The sequence below is a fragment of the Miniopterus natalensis genome, chromosome 11 (assembly GCF_054644295.1).
Source record: "Miniopterus natalensis isolate mMinNat1 chromosome 11, mMinNat1.hap1, whole genome shotgun sequence".
NCBI classification, from domain to species: Eukaryota; Metazoa; Chordata; class Mammalia; order Chiroptera; family Miniopteridae; genus Miniopterus; species Miniopterus natalensis.
The window spans coordinates 60,233,348-60,261,312 of record NC_142091.1 but is presented as its reverse complement, the minus strand read 5'-3'; the positions used below and the strand labels follow the sequence as shown (position 1 = coordinate 60,261,312).

Below are 27,965 nucleotides of genomic sequence, written 5' to 3'. Positions count from 1 at the left end.
CTCAAAAACAGCAGCTGGCCTTGAGCAGAAGTGAGAAGGAAACACCTCCTCAGCCCTAGGTCGTGGAGTGGGCTTTGCTGTCCACAAGGACCTGTGGGTGCCCAGAGCAGAGACAGGAGGTGGCAGAGGCACTAGGAGCTGGGGTGCCGGGGCCTCCTGAGAAGCCACACGTGGGAAGCAGGGCAGTTAGCTGGGAAGGGGCAGAGGAGCGGCAGCCCCATCCGACTGGAGCAGCCACCGGTTACATCATCTGCTGGCGAGTAGGCTTGACCACCCCCCACGAATGGACAGTTGCGGGGGGAGCTCTTTCTTCTTCTTCAAGGAGCCAGAAAAAGTGGTAATTAGGTTTGTCTTGTAAAATAAAGCTATTCTGAAGCTTCCCCCATGGTGTTCTGGGCACTCTGAACAGTGAGGAGGGAAGAGTGGCTCTTCATAGGCCGTGGCTTGGAGAGGCCCCTTGGTGAGTCAGGAGCTCACTGTGTGAGCTGGGTGGTGGCTAATGTCTTGGGAACTTCTAATTTACCCATTAAATTTGTTCCTCTACGTCAGCCACAAAGGGAAACCATTCTGTTATTTTGATCCTCAAACAGACTAGTGTTTACCATGATCTCACCAACAAGTCCGTGTGTGTGTGTGTGTGTGTGTGTCTTGCACAATGACCTTATAAAGAGGTGGGACCCTTGCTAGCATTTTTACACACATCCCAATTCTGAATTGAGGGCAGGGACTGTAATGCAGTGCTTCTCCCTTGTCTCCTGCCGACAAGTCTTGCCCAGTCATTCAGGGTTCCCCCTGCCCTTGCCCATCCCTCTGCCCCACACCTCCTTTCCTCAACCCTTCACAGATGTTGAAATTCTCCCAATAGTAGTCCACCTCCTGCCTCGCCCACCCCCATCCAACCCAAATGCAACTCCAGTCGCATCTTTCCTTGCTTAAAAGTCTTCAAAGGACTAATGGGTCATTAACTCTATATTCTCTGAGGCTGACATTCAAAGCCTTCTCCAATACGATGCTGCATTTACTTCTGCCACCCACATCTACTGCCCTCCCAGGAATATCGGACACTTGTAGAGAAAGAGTTGGGTGCAATGTGTCACTCCCAGCAGAATGACGGACGAGCCTAACTGCACTCCCATGACTAACTGATTACAGCGGGCCCTTACCCCGGGTTCCCCGGCCACCCAGTATGCCCCAGCCATGGAGGAAGGCATACCTGTCGATTACTGGCTCCCCCCTCCCCCCAAGCTACCAGGGGCTCCATGGTAATGGGCCTGCTCTTAAGGCTACAAAATGGCATATGAGTTTCCTTTTACTGCTCTTATCTCTCTTGATGTCTGCCCCTATGGAACCCTCAGCCATAATAAAATGGCTTCATTTTACCTTTATTGGCTCTTACAGGAGATCCAGGCTCCAAGTCATGGACTCCCACAGCTGCCTGCCTGCCGCAGACTCCCCCAACCTCCCATCTCCCTAGCCTTTTTCAGTCTGAGCTCAATCCACAAAGGATTGGCGCCCAGACTGAGGACAGATGCTTAGCTGGGACCTGCCAACCATAGACGGAACAGCAAAATTCCTAATATTATGTTTCCACCAGCCTGGAGAACAGGTATCACCATCCCCTAAAATGTCCCTTATAACAACTTATGATGGATTTACAGCTGGCTAATTTTGGACCCTTTTACGGGGAAGTATTGGCACTTGGACTGACACCTACCACCATGTGGATCTTGGAGAAAGCAAAAGAGATCCTGGTCCCCAACACCAGTATTCTAAAATAGCATTCCTGAAGCTGTCTGTTCCCCACCACATGATGCTGAAGCATTATGGCTATGGGATACAGGTGCCCCGAGCATTATAAACGGGCAGCCCTGAATGCTATCACAGAGCCTAAAATCCTGAAAATGTTATTGCACAACCTTTAGGTTATCACTGGTTGGTTATGGCCTCAGTCTGGGACACAGTCTTCCTACTCAATGCGAGGACACCTGGCAATATGGCACCCACAGTGTCATCTCTGTGTACAGGCCAGGCATATCACACATCCTGAGCAGCCATCTGGAAAAACATGAAAGAATGTGGTCCTGCACTCTTAGTGAACCCCACAGGCTTCCTTTCCCATAGTTACAATGCCTAATTCACTGCCCAACGCATAGCTGATGTGCCCTCCAGCACTCCTTCTACCTTGTACACCTTGATGACAGCCTTCGCAATGTTGACTGATGCCTCCATGACCTGGATCTGGCTCAAGAGATACACTAGCCCAGGGAGCCAATCACCTTATTACAGGTAACCACAGCCCAGACAACCACCACATCTCAGAGGATGGCCACCCACATGGTTACTCACATCATTTACCAAGGTGCTCCCTGCCAGAGCATAGGGGGATCCCCCACTCAGCATGTACCACACACTCAAAACAAGTGAACACCAGACAGACCAAAGTTATAACTCCTCCCCATCCTCTCCTGTGGGCACAATAAGCCCTGTTCCCACTGTGGCTAAAACTTGCCCTCCTGGACCTCCCAAAGCAAGCCTACCACTTAAGGCTATCCCGGCTCATCTGTATGGTTACGTGGTCAAGGCCACATCCCAATGACTGGACCTCACACAATGTTGGATGTGCTCTGCCCCCATGAGCAAGCCACCCCCTTATTCACACAATGCTGGGTGACACCAAGCTCATGAAAAGGGCCCACAAAACCACTGGTCTAGACCCTTAGGTCTTGCCCTGTCTTATCCGGAACCAGATGGACAGGATATTGATTGATGTTCTCAAGGTGGTCCCTGGCCCATGAGTCCAGATCATGCATCTACCCAAATGTACATGCCTAGGTTTGTGTCATAACATGACATGACATATGGCCCTCCGCTGGCCCAGATATTAAAGGAACACGAGCAATCAGAAACCCCAGAGGAAACCTAGTCTACCTGTGCCACTCCCCTACATAACTCCCTCCTGACACCCCAACTCCCTAAACTCACCTGCACACTCTACTAACTCTGACAATCTCTGTAACATTTTTCCAACTGCCCCATGATCAGACTCTGCTGGGCACAGTCCCCAAGGACAGGTGATAGGGTTATTTTCCTACCCATTGCTCCAAGGACAGGTGATAGGGTTATTTTCCTACCCATTGCTCTCTATATAAGAATGTCACTAGGGGCTGGAGAAGTGAGACTAAGGGCTCACAATATTATTATACAAGGAAAAGAGCAGATGTAGCAGAGGAAATGTCCAAGGGCCTGTAGGAACCTTGTGACATAAACAGCGCTAGCACTTGAGGCTTCCACTGTGGGCAAAACTCCCCAACTAACTGTTGGCTGGGGTGGTGGTGGAGCAGATAACAGACCAGCTCCAGGTGATCTGCTAGCTGCCCAGGAGTACGAGCCCTCAAGGGAACTTCCTGCCGTACATGGGTAAAGAATACAGGCAAAGTAGTCCAAATAGTCCAACAGATCTGCCACCAAACCCAAACCAAATTTCACATGACGTGCTCTGTACTCCCTAGGAACTGGATATCCCTGGCAGCCCGGGTGACCTTGTTCCAGGGCCCTCTGCCAACAAGTGTACTTTATGTACTGAACTGACTATGTAAAATCGATACAGCTTACAGACAAGTATAATAACAAGAGTCTTGGCATGGTGAACCAACCTCAGGAGGTGAATTTTGGAGAAATTGAGTTGGGTGCAAAAATGAGCTCCCAGCAAAATGACTTTTGGCCAGACTGTTGATACCCACCAGGGCAGAAACCATCAGACACCCAACCCCATTACTTCTGGGGCTGGGGCTGACCCACTATGTATACCTAGCAGGTCACATGCAAGGTGACCCACCCTGCCCCTTTTTAAATTTCCGTTCCCACCTTGCCCCCACGGGAACAAAGCACCTGAAATTAACCTGCCTCCTCAGACACCTCCAGCATCTGTCAACAGGAAGGCTCCTGTTCTATATCTAGGTCTCCAGGACCAGGCTCTCTCTCCCTGCAGATGTGAGAGAGCCCTCTTGTCTGTGGGCTCCTTGCCCCAGGACCCCCCTCACTGTGCCAATGCCTGAATCAATAATAAACCTTTGAGTTACTTGTGATTGTGGCTCAGATATGATGCATTTAGCACACTGGATGCCAAGTTGGACCATAGCAATATTCTAGTGAAAGGAAATATGAATCTGTCATCCCATCACTATCCCAGAACTGCACCTCCAACTGCTGACCCCACACCCGATCCTCACTCAAGGCATTTCCTGCCAGTCATACCTACTCTGTTTACTGGGTTGGTTAGCAGAACCTGCTTTGAAATCACTGGCTTTTAATCCCTACTCAGTCCTTAGCAGCTCTGTGACTTGGAGCAAGTTCTTTAGCTTTTCTGTGACTCAGTTTCCTCATCACATTACTTACTTTATTGGGGTGTTATAAGGACAAACAAAGAGAAACCATTCTAGGTAAAGCTCATAGTACAAGCCTGACACAAAGGCAGTTCCCAGGTAGTCGCTCATCAAGGGCAACTCAACTCCTACTTCCTCCAGAAAGCCTTCCCCACCCAGTCCCACTCCAGTTCCTCCTAAGTCCAATCTGATTGCGTTTTTAGTTGGCACCTTGCTGTCGGTCATGTGTTTGGTCTCCATTGCACACGTGTTCACTTTGACTTCCCAAATAAGAGATAAAGGTCCTTGAAGGAAGGCACTTCATTGCACCCGGCTCTCCTACTGACTTGCTGTGTCACCTTGCACTTAATTTTCTTGGGATTGAGTTTCTTTCTCTGGTATGGCGAATACATGACAAGTGTGACCACATGTCCCCATTGCATAGCGTTGGGAGATGCTGGTATTCAATAATGATTCTGTTCTTCTTAGAACTTGGGCTCAGACTCAGAATCCTTCTTAACCCAGTGCTTTGGACAATGTCTACTAATTTATTCAATAAACATATATTAAGTACTTTAATAGGTACAGCCCTCATTTAGTATTCTAGGGATTAAACTTTGGGCATCTTGTCCCTGCACTTATGGAACTTGTCACTAAGGGGGAGCAATATGATGAGCAAATACATAAAAAAGAAAATATCAGGTGGTGATAAATACAATGATGAAAACAATCGTGGTGTGTTAGTGCCTAGAGAGGAGGCTACTTTAGATTGGGTGTCCAGGGAAAGACGTTTTGATGTGCTGGAAATTTTGATCTGGTAGATTTGGCATGGGCCTAAGAATATGTGTTGTTAACAAGCAAATGCAGGAAATTTGGGAAATATTGACGGATGTGGAGTCAGAAAACCTAGGCTCAAATCCCATTTCCTACACTGACAGAGTTGAGTGACCCTCGGCAAATTATTGAACTTCTCTAACAGCCAGTTTCCTTATCTGTAAAATTGGAATACTACTGCTACTGATCTCAGAAGGTTGTTATTAGGATTAAATAAGACAAAACATATAAAATGCCTGGCACATGGGATGTGCTTAATAAAAGGTGGCTATTATTTACAACAATCGGTTCACCCATTCCAAACTATAGTCTTTTGTCTGAATTACTCAGAAGACAAATCCAACAAATGAATTGATTTTTGCCTAATGAAACTGTTTCTTTTGAAAAATAAATTCACAAAAGACCTTCTTGTGAGCAAGAATGCCATAGTCCAATGAATGAGTGTCCTGTGGCTCTCGTTGAGGCAGGTTTAAGATTTGAAATAACTTTGGCTGAGTTTCCTCTCCTATCAAATGAAAGCCTGCCTCCTTGCCCTAACTTGGAGGGGATGTGTGAGGGAGGTGATTTCTGAGACCCGAAAGAATGTGAGATTTGCAAAGTGTGAGACACAAACAGAACACTCGCCTTCTCAGGCCAGCCAGAGCATCCAACTGAAGGGCCACAGCAGCAGCGATAAGGACTTTCCTGATACACCGGCCCTGAACATTTGGAGAAGTGGGCCAGTCCTTCACATTTATAAACTAAACTGGTACATAGCAGAGAGAAGAAAAAAAAAAGCTGGGCAGGAAGCAGCCTTTTCAACCAGTGAAGAAACCGTTAGAATCCATCCCTTTGCCCTGATGCCAAAGCTCCGCCTGCCCCACCCAGCCACACTATCAAGGACCCTCACGCTACCAGAGAGCCCTGGGGCTACTTGTCCCTAGTTTATCAAGGACCTGTGGAAACATTTCTCTAACTGAAGATAAAGAACTTTTTTTCTCTCTCTTTCTCTCTATTCTACTTCAGCTCCCACCAGAGAGTTCCTCTCATTTTCTTTCAGTAACAACAGCTCTGAAAAGAAGATATTTTTCATCCTGGACTTGAAGTAACTGGTGGAGAGGCAGGTAAGATGAGTTTATTCATTCATGTGTTCATTTGTTCATTCCTTTAACAAATATTGATTGACTACTTACTATGTGCTAGATACTGAGAGTGCAGGAGCTTGCAGTCTTTGGGGGAGCCAGATAGCACTTAACAATCACAAAATGTAGAATTACCCATTGTGATCCAACCTGGGAGTGAGATCTTATGATGGTGGGTCCTAGTCTAGTCACGGGAGTCAGGGGGACTTCCCTGAAGAAGTAGTATTGGAGCTGAGAGAGTGTGGTTAATACTTCACTGGATTTCGCGCTGCTAGTCCTGTTTCTAATACCAAGTCACGATCACTCGACCCTTGTGAAGGTTAGGCTGGGAATGACTTATTGGAGTGATAGAGGAGCAGGCATAAACCTGCCAGGACCTCCTTCAAGATTCAGTTCGCTTTGCAAAAGTTGCCAGATAAAAGATATTTCCAGATGGAGGGCCACGCAGGAAATACAAATGGAATATTTTTTTAATAGCTCTTCCTTTGCAAGATATGACCCCAGGCAGCCTTCTGCAATACGATGTGAAGCAGCCTTGCCTGAATGTGTGAGAGGAGCTGAGCTGGCCCCGGGGCCTTTGGAAAGGGGCTGTGGCCCGAAAGGGCATTAAAGATGCTCCGCTTACAAGAGACCCTCCTTCCTGCATCACGCCCCCAAACGGAACCTGTGCCTGCTACGCTCTAACTCCCAACTCTCAGAGGAGGGGGCAGATAGGTATCTATAAGAGCATGGAGTTCCTTTAAGGATGTGACTTTACATAATAACAAACTGCCCCCTTTTTCCCTGTCCTTGGAGCCAAGTGACCCCCCCAAAGAGGTCACCTGGAAGTTAGGGACCAGCCCTGCTCACAAAGGCCTAAGTGAGCAAGGATTGCCATTAGGGGACCTGAGAACGGAGCTTACAGGACTGGCTTCCCCATGAACTGGGGTTGTTAAAATGGGTGGAAAGATGAACCTGAGAAGGTTGTGAGCTCCCTGGAACGACAGGTAAAATTCTGCATGTTGGCACAGATGTGTACCTAAGGAAGGGTCTCCCACTTTCACCAGGTGTGTTTTTTTTTATTATGGTAAAATACATATAACATAAAACTTGCCATTGTCCCCAGTCCCAAGTCCAGTCGCGTTAAACACATTGACATTGTTCTGCAACCATCACCGCCATCCATCTCCAGAACTTAAAAAAAAAATCCCTCATTTACTTAATTTTTAAATTTTTCAGTTACTGTTGGCATTCAATATTATATTAGTTTCGGGTATAGTATAGTGATTAGACATTTAAATATCTCCAGGAAGTTTTTTATTCTCCCAAACTAAAACACTGTGCCCCTGTGCCCACTGAACAAGAACTCCCTCCCCCAACCCCCAGGCCCTGGCAGCCACCATTCTGCTCGCTGTCTCTAGGAAGCTGACTACTTTAGTGACCTCATATGAGTGGAATTATACAGTCTTTGTCTTCTTGTGACTGGTTTATTTCACTTTGTATAATGTTTTTAAGGTCCATCCATGTTGTAGCAGGCTTAGGAATTTCCTTCCTTTTTTAAGGTGAAATAATATTCTATTGTACGCATATACCACTTTTTAAAAAATCCATTCATCTGTTCATGGATGCTTGGGTGGCTTCCATCTTTTGGCGATTGTGAATAGTGCTGCTATGAACACGTGTGTGCAAATATCTGTTCGAGTCCCTGCTTTTAACTTTTGGGTATATTCCCCAAATTGAAATTGCTGGGTCATATTTTTAATTTTTGAGGAACCTACATACTATGTTCTGTGTAATCGCACCATGTTACATTTCCACCAGCATGCATAAGGGTTCCAGTTTCTCCACATCTCCTCCAGCACTTATTTCTGTTTTTGTTTTTTTTAATAATAGCCATCTTCTTATGGGTATGAAGTGATATCTCATTGTGATTTTGTTCTGCATTTTGCTAATGATTAGTGATGTTGAATTTCTTTCTATGTGCTTATTGGCCATTTGTAGATCTTCTTTGGAGAAATGTCTATTCAAGTTCTTTGTCATTGTTTAATTGAGTTGTTTGGTTTTTCTTTTGTTGAATTGTAGGAGATCTCTATATATTCTGGATATTAACCTCTTATCAGGTGTATGGTTTGCAAATACTTTCTCCCATTCCATGGGTTGCTTTTTCACTCTGTTGATAATGTCCTTTGATATAGAAACGTTTTTAACTTTGATGTAATCTGATTTACCTATTTTTCTGCCTGTACTTTTGGTGCCATGTTTACAAAACCATTGCTAAATCCAATGTCATGTAGATTTCACTCTATGTTTTCTACTGAGAGTTTGTATAACTTTAGTTACCAGGTTTTTAAGAGATCTGTGACTGACAATGCATGGGCCACCCTCAGTATTTGAAGCCTTTAATTCAAAAGGAATTACTGAGTATCTCCAGACTTATATCAGTACAGTAAATGATTGTCACTTACTGAGCACTTTCTATGTGCCAGGCACTGTGCTCTGCCTGCTGCATACATTATCTCAGTTACTCCTCCGAACCTTATATTTATCATTGTCTCTATTTTATCGTTGCAAGCACTGAAGCTCCGAGATCTGCCTAAGATTAATTACCCAGATAGTACATTGTGAAGCAGAGACTTGAAATCAGGTTTATTTATCTCTAAAGACTCTATTCTTAACCAGTCTACTATTTTAGCACCAAAGTTTTGAAACACAGACAACGCAGACATCCCAGATAGAGAGAACAGGATAAGACAATGCATCGACATGGGCACTAGCAGGGTGTTTGAGATCAAGGTGGGGCAAGTAGCCCAGCTGGATGGAAGGTTTCAGGCTCTAGGGGTGAGGGGTATAAAGCTGAATCGATGGAGTGGGCAGGATCACAGGGCGCCTTTAATGGAAGCACAGGAAGTTTGGTCTTAATCTGCCAGAAAGACAGGACCACATATGGAGCTGCAGCTCTAACCTTCCAGTCCCCCTGTCCCCTTTATAAATTTGAGAACATTGAGGTTAAGCAAATTGCCGATGGCCACAGGCAATAGGGAGCCATTGCAAGTTCTTGAGCGGAGTGGTGACAGTGAAGAAAATGATATCCCAGATAGGCTAGCTTGGCAATAAGATACATGAGGGGCAGCTTAAGAGAAGCAGAAAAAAGCACACAGCTCTTTCTCTGTTTTTTGCTGAAGGGTATTTCTAGGGAGCATCATAGACAAGATTCCTTCCCGCAGAGGTTTGAAGCTTAAGAAAGTAAGTGTCAGTAGGAGGGTCAGAATTGCCTTCCCCACAAGGCTCAGTCCACTCAGTTAGGATACAAGTGCCAGAAAAGAGCTTCCCCAGAAGCAGCCTACCCCTTCTTCCAATGGAAGGCCTGTCTGCTGTGCAGTGTCTTGGACCAGAGACCCCCAACTCTGAAGAGCCAGTGGCCAGGACAGGCTCCCAATGCCATCTCTCTTTGTCACCTTTCTGAGCATGAGGCTGGACCAAGTGTCTGTAAGCCTAACCCACCTTACCGTGGGAGTCACAGAGCAGGTAAGATCAGGCAAGAGTCCCCCAGGTAAGGCGGCTGAGCTCACTCTGCTTGGGCTGAGCCCTTGTTGCAGTAGAATTCCATTTTCTACCCATGTCCAGCCGAGAAAGGCCTGCCCTGGTTGACTGCCCTCCGCTGAGGTTCTCTGCTTAATTAATTCTAATAATAGCTGCCATCCACTGTGCACTGTGCTAAGCATTTGATATGCACGATCTCATTTTATTCCTACAACCCTGTGATGAAGATATAATTATCCCCATTTTACACGTGACAGAACTGAGGCTCAGAGTAGTCAAATAATTTGCCTAAAACCACGTAGCTAAAAGAGCCAGAACTAAAGCATAAGCCTGTCTATTTCCAAAGCCTGTGCCTTTACCCCTATGATTGACTATGTTCTACAAACTGGTTCACTGCAGCCATGTTTCCTTGTGGGCACAGGGGCCCTACGGTGGAGAGTCAAGCTTCAAAGAGTGGCCTCATTGTTTCTTGACACCCACTGCTCCTGAATGTTCCTAGGAGCCAAGAACCTGATGTTTTTTCCAAACAAAACTCTTGGGCCCAAATCTGAATGATATCTGAGCCCTTATCTTCTCTCAAAAGTGATGCTTAAGAAAGACAAGGGCTCTTCCAGGTACTTCATAACTTTTACTCAGAGAACGTAGTGGCTTTGGCCAAGGGGAGCAGGGCTGTCATGTGTTCATTCATTCATTCATTCATTCATTCATTCATTCAATGAGTTTTTCTCCAAAGCCTACTGCATGCTAGGCACATTCTAGGTGCTAAAGACACAACTGGAAACAAGTAATAAAGAAGTTCTAGCCTCATGGAGTTTATATTCTAGCCAAGAAGAAACACTAAACAAACACACAAAAAACAACAAATACATGTGTAGTAAAGTGGAGGTAATGATGATGCTAGGAAGAAAAATAAAGCAGGATAAAGGACTTTAAAAAGCTCTTATGAGGATAAAACATTTGAAAGGAGACCTGAATGAAGTATGTGGGAGCCATAGAATGATCTAGAGGAATAGCATCTCAAATAGAGGAATGAGCAAGTGTAAAAGGCCTCCGATAGGAGTTGTTCTTGATTTGTTTTCATAAATAGAAAACAAGGCCACTGTGGTTCAAGTGGAGAGAATGAGGGGGTTGTGGTGGAGGAAAGTAGTAGGGGCCAGAAAGGAGGAGGCCACAGTAAGGAGCTTGGGTTTCAAATGTGCTGTTCCAGGGTCCGAGGATCTGCGGCGTGTCACTCAGGTGGGGCTGTGTCTGGGGAGCTAAAGAGAGGAGACAGTTTGCAGGAGCAAAGAGCACAAGGGCAGCTCAGTGAGTCAGCTCAGCTCTGACTCCCCTTGAACACAGAGCATCAAACAAGTTCAGGGTCCGGTGCCCGAGAGAGATGGGGGAGGGTTTGCTGGTGGCAAAGATGGAAGAAGGAGCTGTTGACTCTGTTTCATTTGCCTTGCCCATCACAGGGTGTCTGAATTATCAATGAGTGTGCAAGTATTTTAAAACCGGACTCTCTCTGTACATGCAAAATCTCCCACAGAAGCTTACTGTGTGCCAGTCTCCTTTGAAACACCTTATTTGTTTCCTTTGACAGAAACTTAATAACAGCTCTATGGGATAGGTACTCTGACTGTGCCCACTTTACAGATGCAGAAGCTAAAGTTCAGAGAGGCTGAGCAACACGTCTAAGGTAAACAAGCACGGAGCTGCTGTGGTTGGAGTAGGGGCCGGTGAAGCCTGCATGGGAGGCCCTTCAGAGAACCAAGGAGCAAGCTGCGAAATCCCATTTCTGAGGCCCCTCCACTAGGACATGCTATGAACTTAACTCTGCCAAGACTTCGCTGTGAAATTGCGCCATTTGGGTCAGCTACTTCAGCGCTTGATTTTGCCTCTTAGTTGTAAAAGGTGATCTAGGAGTTACTAGAAGGAGGGAATTCAGATGAATAAAATCAGGGATGCGACGGAAGCAGGCAAGGTGGTTAGGGGGAAGCAACGAGCTGTCAGCAGCCTCGTGAGGACCGACGGGCACGATCAGCATTCCCGGGTGAAAACTGCGGGCTTGCCAGGCCAAGGCCGGCTGACATAGTCAGCGCCCTGCAGCTCTTTCCGAAGCACCTCTGTCTCAATGTGCTTTGGCATAAGATTGTTGCTTCCTTGTGCAGCGGAGATTCTTTCTAAAAGATGGGGTAATAACAACAGTATCATCTCTGAGCATCTGCTATGCGCCATCACTGCGCAAATCATTTTTACACACATTGTCCTACTGAATCCTCTCAAAATTCCTGTGAAGTGAGCCAGCATCCCAGTGGCCTCGCCCTGGTTTTGGTCCTGCTGAACATTATGATTGCTTTCATGAACAGATAGAGAAACTGAGATTCAGAGAGGTAAAGTCACTTCCCCCAAATCACACAGCCATAAACAGGTGAGCTGCATCTGTCTGACACCTATGCTCATTTTCCTAAACTCAGTTGATAGGGATTTTTTTTTTTTTAGGGTTTTTTTTGGGGGGGAGGGGAGCTCTTTCCTGCTGTATAGGAAACCTGATTTATGTATCAGTAAGGTTATTAATAGGTCAAACATTCTGTGAAAATGTTTCCATCAATCGGCCCCGAAATATTCTGAAATAAGTTTGGAGGCCACGTGCCTGTGACAATTGAGGAGTTTAAGAATTTTGCACGGGAACTGAAGCCATATCAAAACAAATCTTTATTTTTGTTCTTATGTGTGAGTGTCACAACCATCAGGCATGTGAGGCAACTTGGCTTCTAATGGTTGGAAAAAATAAAAGAAGTAAATTGTCATTCTTGGCATTTTCCCAATGACATTTGCATTTTTATTTCTATTAGAAGTCCATTTTCGCAGAGAAATGTAGCCTTAGTCACTTGAAACTGCTCTTCCCTAGAAATAATTGTAAATGTAATAAGCAAAAAGAGTAGAAAATGCCAACAGGAAAGAAGTGATCCACCTGGGGTCAGATTCATCATGCAGACTGATTTGGTTTCCTTCTGACATTCACATTCAAGAAGGAAAACTTGGAAATTTTCTAAATTTTAGGGTATTTAAAATTTGCAAGGAGTGAGGGAAGGGGGAGAAGGAATTGAACTGCAATCCCACTGGGTAGGCATCAAGCGCGGATTTCCCAAACTCTAAAGAACCATTTTACATGTTCAAATCGCTCATAGCTACTGAGCCCCTCTTCTGCGTAAGGTATAAGGTTGCTATGGAAAGATACAATAAGGTCATGATTGCTTTAAAATTATTCATAATAAAAACACATTTTGAGACTTGATTCTAAATGTTAAACTTAAATTTGAGCAATTCAATTGCCCGTTGAATAGAAATGAAATCCCACCGGTCGGCAGTTATTTCTTCCAACCACTGTGTGTGAAATTGAAATCTTAAGATACCATTTCAAATATTCGCTTTCTCTAAGGAAGTTCTCCCCAAAGAGTTGTGAAAGATAAGAAACTGACCCAAAGTCACAGGCAGTAATCACTTTTTTTACACACTCGGGTCAAAACAGAAGCATATTATTCAAAGGAAACTTTATGCTCCAAAGTTGGCCATTCAGAGGTCACCTCCTGGAACCCAAGGATATGTTTATTTTAACAACTAACCTGAGCCCCATGCAAAATAGTAGCAAGGAAGTCAGCAACTTATCAGATTTAATAAAAGTGAGCAGTTGTAAGCATATCATCTAGTCACCAAGCTAGTGAATATTAAAATGGAAAATGCTTATGTTTTGTTCAGCAGCAATAAGAGGTGGGGTAAAGGGATGCTGCTGTGTTTGCTTTTTAAAAATAGAAAATTATTTTTAATTTGGGTGGGAAATTCTTATTCAAATTTAATTTCAGACTTTATCTACTTATTTATTTTTGACATATAATTGACATAATTATATTAGTTTCAGGTGTACAACATGATTCAATGTTTGTGTGTATTGTGAAATGATCACCACAAAATTAATGTGTCATTATACATAGTTACAGATTTTTCTTCTTATGATGAGGATTTTTAAGATCTACTCTCTTAGCAATTTTCACATACCCAATACAGTATTATTAATTATAGTCATCACATTAATTATAGTATATCACATACCCAGGACTTATTTATTTTATAGCTGGAAGTTGGTACCTTTTGACCCCTCACCCACTTTGTTCAGACGCACCACCACCACCCACTGGCAACCACAAGTCTGTTCTCTATATCTATGAGTTAGGCTTTTTTGTTTTTGTTTTTAAGACTCCACATGTAAGTGAGATCATACAGTATTTGCTTTCCTCTGTCTGACTTATTTCACTTAGCATAATGCTCTCAAGTTCTATCCATGTTGTCACAAACGGCAGGATTTCCTTCTTTTTTTATAGCTGACTAATATTTTCTTTTCTTTTTTAAAATATGTCTTTATTCACTTCAGAGAGAGGAAGGGAGAGGGAGAGGGAGATAGAAACATCAATGATGAGAGAGTCATCGATTGGCTGCCTCCTGCATGCCCCCCTCTGGGGACCGAGCCCGCAACCCAGGGATGTGCCCTGACCAGGAATCGAACCGTGATCTCCTGCATCCTGGGTCGATGCTCAATAGGTGAGCCACCCCCGGCCAGGTTGACTAATATTTTCTTTATCCATTCATCTATTGATGGACATTTACGTTGTTTCCACATCTTGGCTATTGTAAATAAGGCTGCAATGAACATAGGGGTGTGTATATCTTTTTGACTTGCTGTTGTTTCCTTCGGACAAATATCCAGAAGTGGAATTGCTGGATTAAATTCTCCCAATGATGTCTTTGCTATAACATAGCAGCTGCCATTTATGAGCACTTAATATATACCAAGTGCTTCCACGCATTTAATCTCATATCTGTTATTCCTCCCAGCCCACTACAAGTCTATGTGCCACACTTTGCATGCATTCGCTCATTTAATCCTCACGACAACTCATGCAATAGCTCTGGCACCCCCGTTTCATAGATGAGGTGACTGGGAGTTGCAATTCCTGCATGAGCCCAGGATCATACAGGTGGGAAATGATGGGTTGGAATGCTGGCAGTCTGACTGCAGGGCCAGGGCCCAGTACTGCCACCTCAGATTAGGGAACTTTCCCAGGCCGTGCTAGCTGTTAAATAAGAGCCTAAATTAAACCCAGGCAATCCAACTCCAAAGTCTTGGCATTTTACCACCACACTGACTGGTTCTAAGGATGCAAACTGCCAAGCACAACCTATATGTTTATTTTCACTTCTGATTGTAGAGTGGTAGATTACATGTTTATCAGAGAATATGGGCTTGTCTAAAAATTCTAGGGGTTTTCTTTTTAAAGACAAGGGCCTAAAAAGAAGATTAAAAGATAAGAGTCTGATCAGGAGAATGTCTTTTTATGTACAAAGGCCCTGACTTGGACCCGAAGCTGCTCTTAAGGCTTCCTTTCACACACTCACACACAGGGGCAGATTTTAATTCTACCCATCGGGGGCCCAAGCTTTGGACAGGCACACAATAGGGAATTCTGGTTATACTTGTGAAAAGTCAGTGAGGATTTCACTCTCAGTAGGGAAATTGAAGCATCCAGAGAGATTCACTTCCGACTTCTATCGCATTTCAAGGCGAACTCATCCAGGCCCTTCAGTACCATCTTTATTATTATTATTATTATTTGTTAATCTTCACCTGAGGATATTTTTTCCATTGCTTTTCAGAGAGAATGGAAGGGAGGGAGGAGGAGAGAAAGAAACATTGACATGAGAGAGCCACATCCATTCATTGGTTCCCTCCCAAATGGGGCAGGGAGCTAACCAGCAACCAAGGTACATGCCCTTGACCCAGGAATGGAACCAGGGACCCTTGCAGTGCCCAGGCCGATGCTCTAACCACTGAGCCACACCGGCCAGGGCTTCAGTGTCATCTTTAAAATGGCAGTAAAAGGTCTATCCCCATGATCCAGACTGTTCACTAAAAAACCTACAGAGTCTGAAAGTACTTGGTAGTTTCCTCTTTACAAGGCTCGTGACTGGCATCACGCACAAATAGGCCTTTCATAATAATTTCTGAATGTGATCATTTTCAAGGAACTGTGATGAGGCCCAAGGGACCCAACGTTTTTCTGTCCAGAAGGGCAGACTGTTAGCCTCCTCCTTTCCCCTTTCTGAATTTCCTCCCTCTTCCTAGAATTTGCCCTTGGGGTTCGAGGGGAAACCTGGACTCCAAAATCAAGTCTGGCGTTTTCCGCTTTCCCTGACCCAGGGCAAAACAGTCTCCTGATCATCGCTCTCGATCTTTGGAAAGGCACTTGAGCTTTACTGGCACTTGACAGGGGGGCCAGTTTAACCGCAGGAGTCCGATTTTGAAAGATGCTGAGGGAGGGAATTCGGCCGCCAGCAGATGGAGAGGAGAGGAGACTAGACCAGCGCGGTCCCTCCCCGCCACCCTCCCCGAGGGGTTAGCTGCCCTCGCCGGCGCGGGCGCTCCCTGCCCGAGCGGTCCCCGCGCGCACAGCTCCAGTCGCCTCTCCCGAGCGCGGACGCCGTCGCGAGCTCGCAGCCCGCGGAGCCCCGCGACCCCGGCCCCCCCCGCGCGCCGCCCCCGCGGACCTGGGACCTCGAACCCCGCACGGGCGCGAAAGACACTCGGAACGCTGGCCTTCCTGTAGGTGCTTATTTCACATTCTGGTCTTTCCTTTCTTCCTGGAGCAGCCCGCTGGTTACTTTCAGCCTCAGTTAAGCAAAAGGGAGCGAGCGTCGGGGAAGCCCTGGGAACGATTAGAGGCCACCCAGCTGCCTCTCCAAGGAGAGCTGCTCGCCGAGCGCGCTCCCCGGCCCCGTCCCGGCGCCGGCCCCTTTAAGAAGCCAAGTCCGTCCTGCTGCCGCTGCTGCTGTTTGTATTGCAAATCCTCAGGAGCCCCATTTAAAAAAAAAGGGAAGAAAAAACCGGTGTGGGGGGGTACCGGGCAGCTGTCTCTTTAAATGTGATTTCCTTCTATTGTATTTGAATCGTGATCAGGAAAAGGAAATGAAACCAGAGACAGAGGGAAGCTGAGCGAAAATAGACCTTCCCGAGAGAGGAGGGAGCCCGGGGAGAGCGGCGCGGTCCCCTCCCCGCCCCCAGGCCGCCGCCCCCTCCCCGCGCTCGGCCGCGAGCCGCGCGCCGCGGCCCCGGGGGAAGGTGCGCGGGGCTCGGGCGGCGCGGAGCGGCCGAGGCGCGCGAGCTGAGCCGGACCGGGCGGCGGCGGCGGGACCGGGATGGAAGGTTAAGTCCTGAGCAGCAGCTGCTGCAGCCGCCCGGGGCCAGGCTGCGCGCCCCGGTCCCCGCCTCGGCCGCGGCGCGCCGGCAGCGCGGTGATTCGCTCTCTCTCTTTGGCGTTTGAAGGGAGCGCGGTGACTGTCCTTGAGCGCGGAGGGGCGAGCTCGCCGCCGGAGCGCCCGAGCAAGAAGCGGCGCAAGAGCGGCGGCGCCCGAACACCCGAGGGGGTCCGAGCCCCGGCAGCCGGCCAGCCCCGAGCCACAAAGGGAGCGCCCCCGCCGCCTGGCACGCCACCTCCCTCCCCAATGTCCTCGGCCATCGAGAGGAAGAGCCTGGACCCGTCCGAGTAAGTGCAGCGCCCCTGCCACCCACGGCGTCCGCGGCCTCGGGCCCCGGGGCGGCGGGGTGGCGCGGGCGGGCGGCCGGCGGGGGAGCTCCAGGTGCGCGCCCGCAGCGTGCCCTTGGCTCCCTCCGCCTCGCTCGCGGTGACCTGGGGGCACTGGGTGGCGCGCGGTAGGGAGAGGGGTCAGCCTGGCGCCCGTGCGGGCCCCGCGGCTCCCTGGGACGCTGCCCAAAGCCACCGCCGGCCAGAAAGTTTACGCGGAGCGGGCGCGGGGCAGCTCGGAGGCGCGCAGGTGCAGCCCCCGGAGCGTTTAGGGCTCGATTCTGCTCCCTCCTCCCTTCTCTCCTTCTCGGTCCCCTCTCTCTTTGTCCATTTGGCCCTGGAAAGGGGGACATCCTAGTGGAGGGTTCCCGAGCCCCCGACGGCCCCCGTCCCGCTCGCAGCCGCCAGCAGAGCCAGGGCCCGGCGGGTGAGGGGGCGCTCTGCCCTCAGGGACTTCAGGGCAGCAAAATCCGGAGTTAATCTGGATACAGGTACCACCACTCTCCCCTCGGGCTCCTCCGATGGGGGCCTGTGGAAGTTAATATACATTTTGTGTATAGGTGGATTTTTCTGGGGATCAGAGTCTCATAGGTTTTATTACTGTCTCAGGGGCTTGGGGTCAGGGGGCTGGAGCTGTAATGAGCATCTGCCACGTTTGTTCTCTGAGCCTCTTACTGGTTGGAAGTGTCTCCCTGTCCCCCAGCCGATGCACCTCCAGTCCATTCCTTAGTGTTAGCATGGGGAGAAGGGGTTGTTTAAAATACCATTTTCCCCCTCAGCGCAAATGCCCTTTTAAGATTCATTAGCTGTCTGGTTTTGAGAATTTTTATCCCTTTGAAGTCCCCCATCTAATCCTTTGAAGGGATTTGTTCCACAGACCAAAGGAGCTGGTTAATGACTTGTCCATTTGTGCTTTTAAGAGGTATTTGTTTTGTTTTGTTTTCTTTCCTTTCCCTGCTTTAAAAGAATTGTGCTTTCCTGATTGAAGTCTCCCCTTCCCCCCCGATTTCAGCCTTCTGCGGTGTTTATATACCTGGGTTTTACCCTCGGTTACCGATGTAAAAGCTCAGCATGTTCTCATAAAACACAGGAAGTTCCATGATCCAGTGAGAATGTAAACATCACTATTCAGTCTTTAAGGTTCAGGCACCAGTTCTGTACGGAGCCAGGTTTGTTCTAACAAAAACCCAGCTTCCTTACATTTTCAGGAGAAAAATAACGTGTGTGTGTGTGTGTGTGTGTGTGTGTGTGTGTGTATGCAGACACTGGTTTTAAAGGGTGGTTTGCTAACTATTTTTTTTGCAGACCTAGAATTATAATTTAGCTCTGAGTTTTCAGAGCCTGGACAAGACCAAAGAAATACAATAAGAGTGAATTGGATGAATTGGTGCCTAATGCCTTTTCGATCAGCTGAACTTAGTCACTAATCCTTTTATTAGAAGATAAATCTGGAGGTATCTGCTCCCTGAAGGAAGTTTGCTCTTTTCAAAGTTTGTGCTTTTTCACTGAGATTAGGAAATTGAAACATCCTAACCTCATAACGCAGCAGGCACCGACTGAAGGATGCTCACCTGCTCCATCCTGTGCCCACTAAAGATAGGCTCTGATGGAAGATGGACCAACTAGTTGGGGAGTTACTGCAGCACACTTATTTTAACCCCTCGCTGTCTCTTGAAAATTGTCATGCAGTTATCCCAGATGAAGTGTCTTCAGGTATAATATTCACATAGGTTTTAGGGGATTATAAAATATTGATTTGAAGGTGAATCGCACTCCGTTATTGGCTTGGAACATCCACCAAAGATAATGTGATATTGTCATTAATTATAGAAAGATAGATAAAGCCAGTATCTTACCCTGTCCTTTCCTTTCTCAGGCCATCACAGTAGCTGTTTTTTTTAATATCTGTACGTCGGACCACTCTCCTACCAGATGCTTCACTGGGTACTTACTCAAAGCCAAGTTGGGTCAGTGTGATCAGCATCTCCAAATTACAGATAAAAATTTGCTTAGGCATATGCCAATGAAACATTTAGACAGAAAGATGGCCAGAATTTGTGAACAGAGAGGTTTTCTCTACCATGCAGTTGGTGGCCTCAGCACCTCTCTGTGAGTAACAAGAGCAGTTCACTTTAATTCTAGGCAGTTTTGCACCAGCTAAGTGCAAATTCTCTTTCAGTTGGTTGGTAGCATCAGAGCATCCAGTGGTGTGGAGGTTGCCTCAGTGTGGAAAGAGAAGAGATGCAATTCTGAGTTGATGCACATGAAAAGACTGGGGATATTATTTTTTCAGAAGGGAGAATGGAAGTCCTTATGTCTAACCTGTGGAAACAAAAGCAAGTTAGGCTTCAGTGAACCCTTAAAACTATTTTAACATCTTGGGTTTTTAAAAGAAAACTGGCTTGGGTTTCACATTTCCTTGTTCTGAAAGGAGATAATCTCATGAAGGATCCTTAAATTCAACCTACAAAGGGTGGGCTTGGTTTTAGTTTTCCCACATAGTCACAGGGAGGTATGCACTTTACAGTCACCTGAAGCTGTCAGAGTATGTCACTAACACTGATTACCTGAGCCTCATTGTCCCTAAGTGTAATGGGTGCTAAGCTCTGGGGGCACAGGCCAATCAAGACACAAGGTCACCTGGTAAGTTAGTGCCAGCTAGAAATAGGAGGCACAGATCTATACCCTCAAGGTACCCAGGGAGGAAATTCCCTTTGGGAATTTCATAGTTGGAAGCAGGTTCTTTTTTTTTTTTGTTCTTTTTTTAACAGATAATAGATATTTTTAAAATAGATTTGTGCTTCAGTAAGGCTCAAAGAACACTTGTTAATTGTTGCAAATCAACAGGTATTGTCCCATTTGGTGCTAGAATCATTTCTTCTACTCTTAATTTTCTTTTGGCAAATAATTTATTTTAAAATGTAAAAACAAAAATATTCCGATTCATGTTAGGCAAAGTCAGAAGCTGTATGATGTTGTAATGAAAGAACACATACTGCAGGTTTGCTTTTAACAAGTGCCTCGATGGAGATGTCAGTCTAATTGCCTTCCATTCCCTTGAAAATAATTGTCGCCTCCCCCCATTTTCTTTCCTAAATCAACTTTATCCAAATCAGTTTTGCTGTTGTAAAAAATTTCACATGCAGGCAGGTCTCTTTGATGTCCTTTATAAGTTTAACAATGGCCTTTAACACCTGGGATTTTTCTCCAAGGATTCATTAGGTAAGAAAGATAGGATAAGGGATGTCTGTCAAAATAATAAAATAAAATAAAATAAAATAAAATAAAATAATAATATAAAATAAAATAAAATAAAGAAACTTCCTATTATATCCTGATGAAATTTTTATCTTGGAAAGAGGAAGCAAAATAATTTTGGTCACTTTCCTCTCTCTCCCGCGTTCTGCTTTTGTGCAGCTGGGAGGGGCTTGAGGTAGGATGGCAGGTGGTTTCCACAGGGAATTTGCAGGTCTTTAGCTCTCTAGATAGTCAGCTGTTCCGGCAGCAAGCAACTGTTTAGCCCAAATCCCTCCTCTGGGGCTCAGCGGGTGCTGGGTCCTGTATGGAAGGAGGGCAAGGAGAAGTGTGGAGCTAGAGGAGAGCAGGAGGGGAGAGAGGGAGGGAGAAGGGAGACCAGAGGTGTAGGAGGCGCTGGGCTGTCAGCGCTGTATCCCCCACAGTTGCCTCGGGTACCTCTTGGCGCCCTGCGTTTATTTCTTAAAGGATCTAGGATGTAAAGTCCAGCCCTCTCCAGTCCTAACCCAAGGCTGGCAGGGCCTCTTTACAGTCCAGCCTGGGGGTGCACTGTCCTGTCCTTTCTCTTTATGTCACCTACAGACACCTGAGTGAGGTTCTCTGTTTGTCGGCCCAGAGCGATTCCCGAGCGAGGTGCTTGTCTCACCCAAATGAGGTTGTCCCTAATGCATGGCCTTCTTTCCAGGGAGCCCGTGGATGAGGTGCTGCAGATCCCCCCGTCCCTGCTGACATGCGGAGGCTGCCAGCAGAACATCGGGGACCGCTACTTCCTGAAGGCTATCGACCAGTACTGGCACGAGGACTGCCTGAGCTGTGACCTCTGTGGGTGCCGCCTGGGCGAGGTGGGGCGGCGCCTCTACTACAAGCTGGGCCGGAAGCTCTGCCGGAGGGACTATCTCAGGTACCCCCTCGCCACCCTCTTGGGGCCCTCAGCAGGGAGGCCGGCGCCCAGAGACACCCGAGTCTGGGGCGATCTCCAGGCTCCTGCTACCTGCCAGAATGAGGTCAGGCTGCAGAGGCCGGCTCAGAGGCCCCACGCAGAGAAGCAGTTGGCATTTCTTCCTGTTTGAGAAGCATGTTTTCCTACATTCCTACGGGGTAAAAGACTAATAGTTTAAAGGCAAGAGAATGATAAACACAAAATTCAGAATACTTTGTAAGTTTGAGGGCAGCCTCTTAGGAGCTCATTTAATGCTTCAAAGCATACCTATAGGTTATAAATATTCTTTTGTATGACTCCAATGTGATGTGAGGGGAAACTTAAAAATAGAAAGCATGCTCCTGCCATGGCGCTCCAAGAATTTGACTGTCACTGTGGGGAGGCCCTGAAGTCAGTTATAGGTTGGAGCCCTGGCACCATTGCTTTCTAGCTCTGTGACCTGGGGCAAGCTACTTAACTTTTCTAAGCCTCGATTTCCGTATCTGTGAAATGGAGGTAATAGTAACACCAACTTCCAAGGAGGAGGTGAGGGTTAGATGGGGTAATACACACGTAAGGTGCCTGACTTGGTGCACGAATATCAAATAGATGTTAGCTGCTCTGTAATGGACCCTGCTGACACGATCACTAAGGCTGCTCCTGTCCAAAGGACAGAGGGATGGGAGAATGGAAGGACAAATAGGAACCGCACAGTACTCAGGCACTGAGGACCTCTCCAAGTGCTCCAGGTCATGCATACTATTGGCCATGTGAATCTTCCAGCACTCAATGAATGCCTTTGCCCGGAATGTTCTAGCATTTCCCATTTCATATTAGCTGCTGTGGAGGTAATTCTGTGCCCTCTACTGTCAGATCTGCTCAACTGTGTAGCTGTCAGTTTTTTGCCACCTTCCTGTGGCAGAGGTCCGTGGAGCATGCAGCCCTAATGCATGAGGGCCACCCAACCCTGCGAAGCTTGTTTAGACTCCAGTGCCCTTGGCTACCAGGCCAGCTCTTCCTCCCCAACCCAACTCCGAGCATTTTACATTAAAAAATAAATAAATTCAGGCAATTCCATAGTGAAGGAAGCTTATCTGCTTATTGACTGATAGAATAAGCTTTTGGCCCCCTAAATTCCCTGATAAAGTCCTTGCAAATTTGGTGGTTTGGAGAAAATAAGTGGGTTTTTAACTATCATGATTATCATTTTGGTCAATTTCTTGTAAGTTACAAAAGAAAATAGGACTGAGATAAATAGAGACCTGATTTTGCTCGCTACCCGTTTGCCAAGTCAATGCAGAAAGCAGACGGGCAAGTGATTCCCGTTGGGCCCCCTGACTACATCCCTGTCAAATCAATTGAATCTTATTAAGCGAAGTGCAGATAGAGTAAGGTCAGAGGAGCCTGGGCTTCTCCCTATCTCTGCGGTTTTATATAACATTCAAGGATAAACCCGGTGCTGCCTGAGCTTGTTAATCTTTTCCATTTTAAAAAAGGAGAGAAAGAAATAGTCTGGGAGAACCCAATGCTAATTAACTTGTGTCTTGGTGACATGAAATAATTCCTCTCCTGCTACATTCCTGGGCAACATGTTAATTAGCTCCGTTAGTACAGGCAGTTCCAGCCCTCCTTTAAAATTTATATTATTGTTAGTAAATGGGCAGGAGAAAGCTTAAGATGTGACACCTCTTGACAAAGGAGAAAAATCTTTTTTTTTTTTTTTGCTTCAGGGATGGTCCTTTAGTCATGGACTTGTTTGCATACATTTGTAAGGCATCTGTCAGTGTCTTAAGAAGGTCCCGTTGAGGACTGACTAAATGGGTCCTGTGATGGGGCTCAGTGCTTCTTCCACTGGAGTAACTTCTCCCGAGCATCTCCAATGGCTGAGTCGCCAGTTGCAGTCTTTTTCAGACATTTAGCCTCAAATATTCATGAGATGCCGTGCAGAGGCCAAACCCTAGTGTCGTGTGTTTGGGAACCTAACAGTACCTGTTAATGTGAGTGCTAGCCCAGATCTCCACAGCCCCTTTTTACCAATTTTTGTGTGCAAGGCACCTACCACCCCCAGTGGTTTCAGTTTCCACAGCCAGCACCTGCATCTGTTAGAGCCAGAAGCATGGCCACTCTCCCCAGACCCTCCCAGCACCTTAACCAATGACCCGCTCGGCAGGAGCACCAAAGCTCAGCACCCTTGCCAGGAGCCAGGGCGACCTGGAGACATAACTTACACCCCAGAGTCCCCTTGCCGGCAGGCCAAAGCCCCCTGCCCAGGGACTCTGCCCGAGATGCAGCTTTGCTTGCCTTCCTTGGCTCCTGCCCAGCATTCCTTGCCACTAACCCATTTCCCAGGAACATATCCTCAGTGACTCCTCATGTCAGGCTCTGCTCCTGGGATATCCAGCCTAAGGCACCAATTCTCAGTGCCAGTGGTGAATTCACATTAGATGTCAAGTCCTAATTTATTTTTACTATGAGCAGAATCTCAGAATGAGCTGGAAGGGACCGCAGAGGCCTTCTTTCCCTGTACCCTTGCTGACCACCTTAAGACATAGAAGCCAGGAGAGGAGTCATGCGCTCCGGGGCACCTGGGTTGTTAGAGGTCATGCTAACTAGACCTGAACTTGTCTCCCAAATATTACTCCTTCGTTCTTCTCTTCATTAGCTGCCTGATGTGTATTGTAATTTACCCCCGACTTCCCTTTAATAAACGCTCTCCTTCCTTAAGGGTCACACACCCCAGGCAGTTGGCTTCATTTCACGTACACTGTTTTGTGAGTCGTTTATCCTTGCTCAGGCCCAAACGCAACTTACTGAACAGTCAGGAAACCAGAACTGTCTTTCCACTCTGCGATCTCCAAGTTGGCGGTCTCCTACTGCTCCACCATCTGCTTCGTTGGGATAAAATGTTCTCCCCCACTAATGAGTTTGTTCCCAGGTGGTGCCTTGAAAACGCTCAGGGCTCTTCAAATAGAAAGCGGGATTCAGAGGGAAATGAGCTGGCCCTGACTCCAACAAGCAGCTCTCTACCCCTAGATCACGTCTTCTTGATCCCATTAATTTTGCCCAAATGTTTCAAAACTTGTCAACTGCCCTTATCTCCCCTACCACCTCTCAGAATTTACCAATGGATTCTCTGTTATGAAGTTAATAAGAACTTCCAGTAAGAACTAGCATTTACCTAAACTTGTCCTAAAGGTCTTATGGGAAAGGGACCTGCTAATGTGCCATGTTATCAGACACGTGTGAAAATGACTTCCTGTTGCAAGACTGGCGCAGTTGGGAGGACTCGAGATGTGTTAAGACACAGCCAGCGTTGGCTTAGCCCTTGGCTCTTGGTGCTTTGACGTACTCCCTCTGTTCCTTGTAACAGCAGAGTGATGCAGATGCTATGCTCACTGCTATTTCACAAGCTCACAGGAATCAGAGGTCTTCCCAGCGTCACTTAGGTACTCGGGCTAGTCCTGGACCGAACCTGGGTCTTCTCATTTCAGTACTTGTGATATGCCACTCTTGCAGGCTGATTCTCAAACTTCCAGAATCACCTGGAAGTGCTCCTTAACACACAGAATGCTGGGCTTCCCCCAAGAGTGTCTCAATCAGGGGAACCTGAGCATTTGCATTACTGACAAGTTCCCAGGTGACGCAAATGCTGGTGGTCCCAGGACCACACTTTGAGAACCACTGCACTAGGCTCCACTGCGTGGATCTCCCTCACTGACACTGAATATTGCTTAAAATATTCAGTGACTGATCTACTGAAATATTCATTGACTGATATACTGAGACTTAGGAGAATCTTGATTTCAGTGTTAGAAGAGAAATTTCTCCAAAGATTCATGGCAGTGGGGCAGTGAGGACCTTGAATTAAGCAGTGTTACTTGTCCTCCAGATCTCTGAGGCGTGATTAACTGCACCACGTGCTTCCTGTCCAACTCCCTCTGTCTCCTAGAAGCTGGAGGCCGAGTGTACAGTCATGTGGAGGTGGCCTTGGTAGCTTATGGAGGAATTCAAGACCCACCCTCCCCATGAGTGGAATCAGTGGCTATTGACTTGATAGAATTTGGGAGCCTCTGAAAGATGCCCATTTCATTACATTCTTGGTTAAACTCCCTCTCAGAGGACCCCCAGGGGTTAACTCCAACTTCTCTTCTAAATGGAAGTCCCCCTGGAAGGGGACACACTATACATGCCTAACCTCTTAACTTAGATCACTTCAACCGAGTCTTTTCCACAGAGGAGGGGCCAGGGGCAGCCTAGAGGCCCGGGGAGTGGTGCTGCAGGCAAGGAGAGAGCTCAGAAAAGGGACCACTTGTGCCAGATTACAGGTTCACCCCAGAGCACCCTCTTCCTTGCAGCAAAGACTAGACTAGTCGGCCATCTGTCTGAGCCCAACTCCTCCTTGCTTCCTGACGTCTTGGGAACTCAGCCTACTTTTCAAGCGCTTTTTTCCAGTGTGTCTGCCACTGTCGTCTTAGTTTTTCTTTCCTTCCCCTCCCCCACCCCCAGGCTTTTTGGCCAAGATGGTCTCTGCGCCTCCTGTGACAAGCGGATCCGTGCCTATGAGATGACGATGCGGGTGAAAGACAAAGTGTATCACCTGGAATGTTTCAAATGTGCCGCCTGTCAGAAGCATTTCTGTGTGGGCGACAGGTACCTCCTCATCAACTCCGACATAGTGTGCGAACAGGACATCTACGAGTGGACTAAGATCAATGGGATGATCTAAGTCTCTTTGGGGAGGTGTTTCACCGAAGTCGCTGTCTCCATGGGGTCTTCACTTTTAGGCACTTTGGGGATTTGAGGGTGGGATGAGGCATTTCTTAGGGGACCATAGACCCTAACTGGGCACAAGACACAGCATCCAAGTGACATAATACAAAGAATGATACCTAAATGACCAGCCTTTAGGGAGAACTTATGGACAGTGGCCACAGCCTACCCATAATAACTGACATGAGTAGTGAAGGAAAGGAGCATTTGGGGAGGGGACAGCATTTGTGCCATGATCATGATGGAACTTCATATCTACAGATGGGGAGTTGTGGAAAGACGTGTTAGGACTTTGACCCTTGAAAACTAGAGATGTGCAATTGATTTCTTTACTTCCTGGCTTTTATGACAACCCTGTTCCAATCACTGTCCCCCACACAAGGGAAGGACAGAGAGGAGAGTGGCCATCCTTTGTTTCTTGGCTACCTTCCCAAGGCCTTAAGCTTTGGACCCAAGGGACACTGCATGGAGACACATTTCAGTTGAGAATGGGAACTGCAACTTTTCACCAAACAATTATTTAAAGCAACACTGATGAGTCGCTGTTTTTAGATACGTTAGTTTTGAGGTGAGGAGTTCCACAGATTGTTTCTATACAAATGTAAATCTAAAAAAAAAAAAAAAAAAGGTTGTTCAACTATTTTATTATCTTAGATTATATCAAAGTATTTGTTGTGTGTAGTTTAAAAAAACCACCTCTGCAGACAATAAAAATGACAGACTAAAATGCAGTGTTGTTTATTTGATAATGACTTACAATTTGGGATGGCAGGGAAATGGCTTTTTATATATTGTAAAGGCAAAGTAAATAAGCAGTTTACTTTTAGGTCAAATAAAAACTTCCGTTTATTGCTGGGGTTTATACGAGGCAGGCACATTTCTATATTACTAGCAATTATATAACAGGTCGTCATGTAGCTCAGAGGAATGTAGAATAATTAAATTGTTATTGTAAAACACACGTTTCGCTTCAGCATTGTATAGAGTGAATGGAAGGCAAGATCATTGCCTTTGGGAAACCTGTAACCTAGAAAGGACACAAATACATAAAACAGATTCCCTTTGGGAGAGAACGTAATTACCTAGTTTGAAATGTGGCAAAGATGCTGAGCTTGACACTTCGATTTTCCAAGACGTGTGTCTCAAGGTATTTTATGACAAGTGGTTAAGAGGACCTTACTTTGAGGATTTAAAGCAGGCGGCTTCCGTGGCCTGTTTGCCTGTCACCCTTTCCAGGACGCGGTGAGCTGGCCCTGAGCGCCACCTGCTGGCCGTAACCTCTCTAGACTCTGCCAATGAAAGACTAACCTAGATGGATATACTTGTCAATTGTTGAATAAAAATTGGCAAGGCCCAAGAAGTCTTAATATGTTTCATTATTAAGACATCAGAAACATGCATCTATTTAAGGTTGGTTTGTTTCCTCCTTCTAGAGGAGAAATAGTTAAGTGATAACTTTCTTGGTTTGTGAAAGTGGTTGGGAAATCTGGCTGCTTAAAGTGGCCTATCTAAAACAAATTGAATTATATTGCATTTCAACTCAGGTGGCGGTAGGGTGCTGCCAGTGAGGGGA

At 46.6% G+C, this 27,965-nt stretch overlaps 1 protein-coding gene across 1 annotated transcript; it reads left to right on the top strand.

The window, feature by feature from the left end:
- The first annotated feature begins 17,314 nt into the window (after nt 1-17,314).
- LMO2 (LIM domain only 2) lies at nt 17,315-27,119 on the top strand. Its single transcript, XM_087821809.1, has 3 exons — nt 17,315-17,409; nt 21,389-21,604; nt 26,129-27,119. The coding sequence occupies exons 1-3, from the start codon at nt 17,369-17,371 to the stop codon at nt 26,346-26,348; spliced, it is 477 nt and encodes a 158-aa protein (XP_087677935.1). The 5' UTR covers nt 17,315-17,368; the 3' UTR covers nt 26,349-27,119.
- The last annotated feature ends 846 nt before the right edge of the window (nt 27,120-27,965 follow it).

What these genes read in the sequence shown, in the direction of transcription:
- LMO2 (XM_087821809.1), top strand. Translation starts at nt 17,369, where the DNA reads ATGTCCTCGGCCATCGAGAGGAAGAGCCTGGACCCGTCCGA. An exon ending in AAGAGCCTGGACCCGTCCGA is followed by an intron (nt 17,410 to 21,388) that starts GTAAGTGCAGCG and finishes CCTTCTTTCCAG; the next exon opens with GGAGCCCGTGGATGAGGTGC. An exon ending in TGCCGGAGGGACTATCTCAG is followed by an intron (nt 21,605 to 26,128) that starts GTACCCCCTCGC and finishes CCCCACCCCCAG; the next exon opens with GCTTTTTGGCCAAGATGGTC.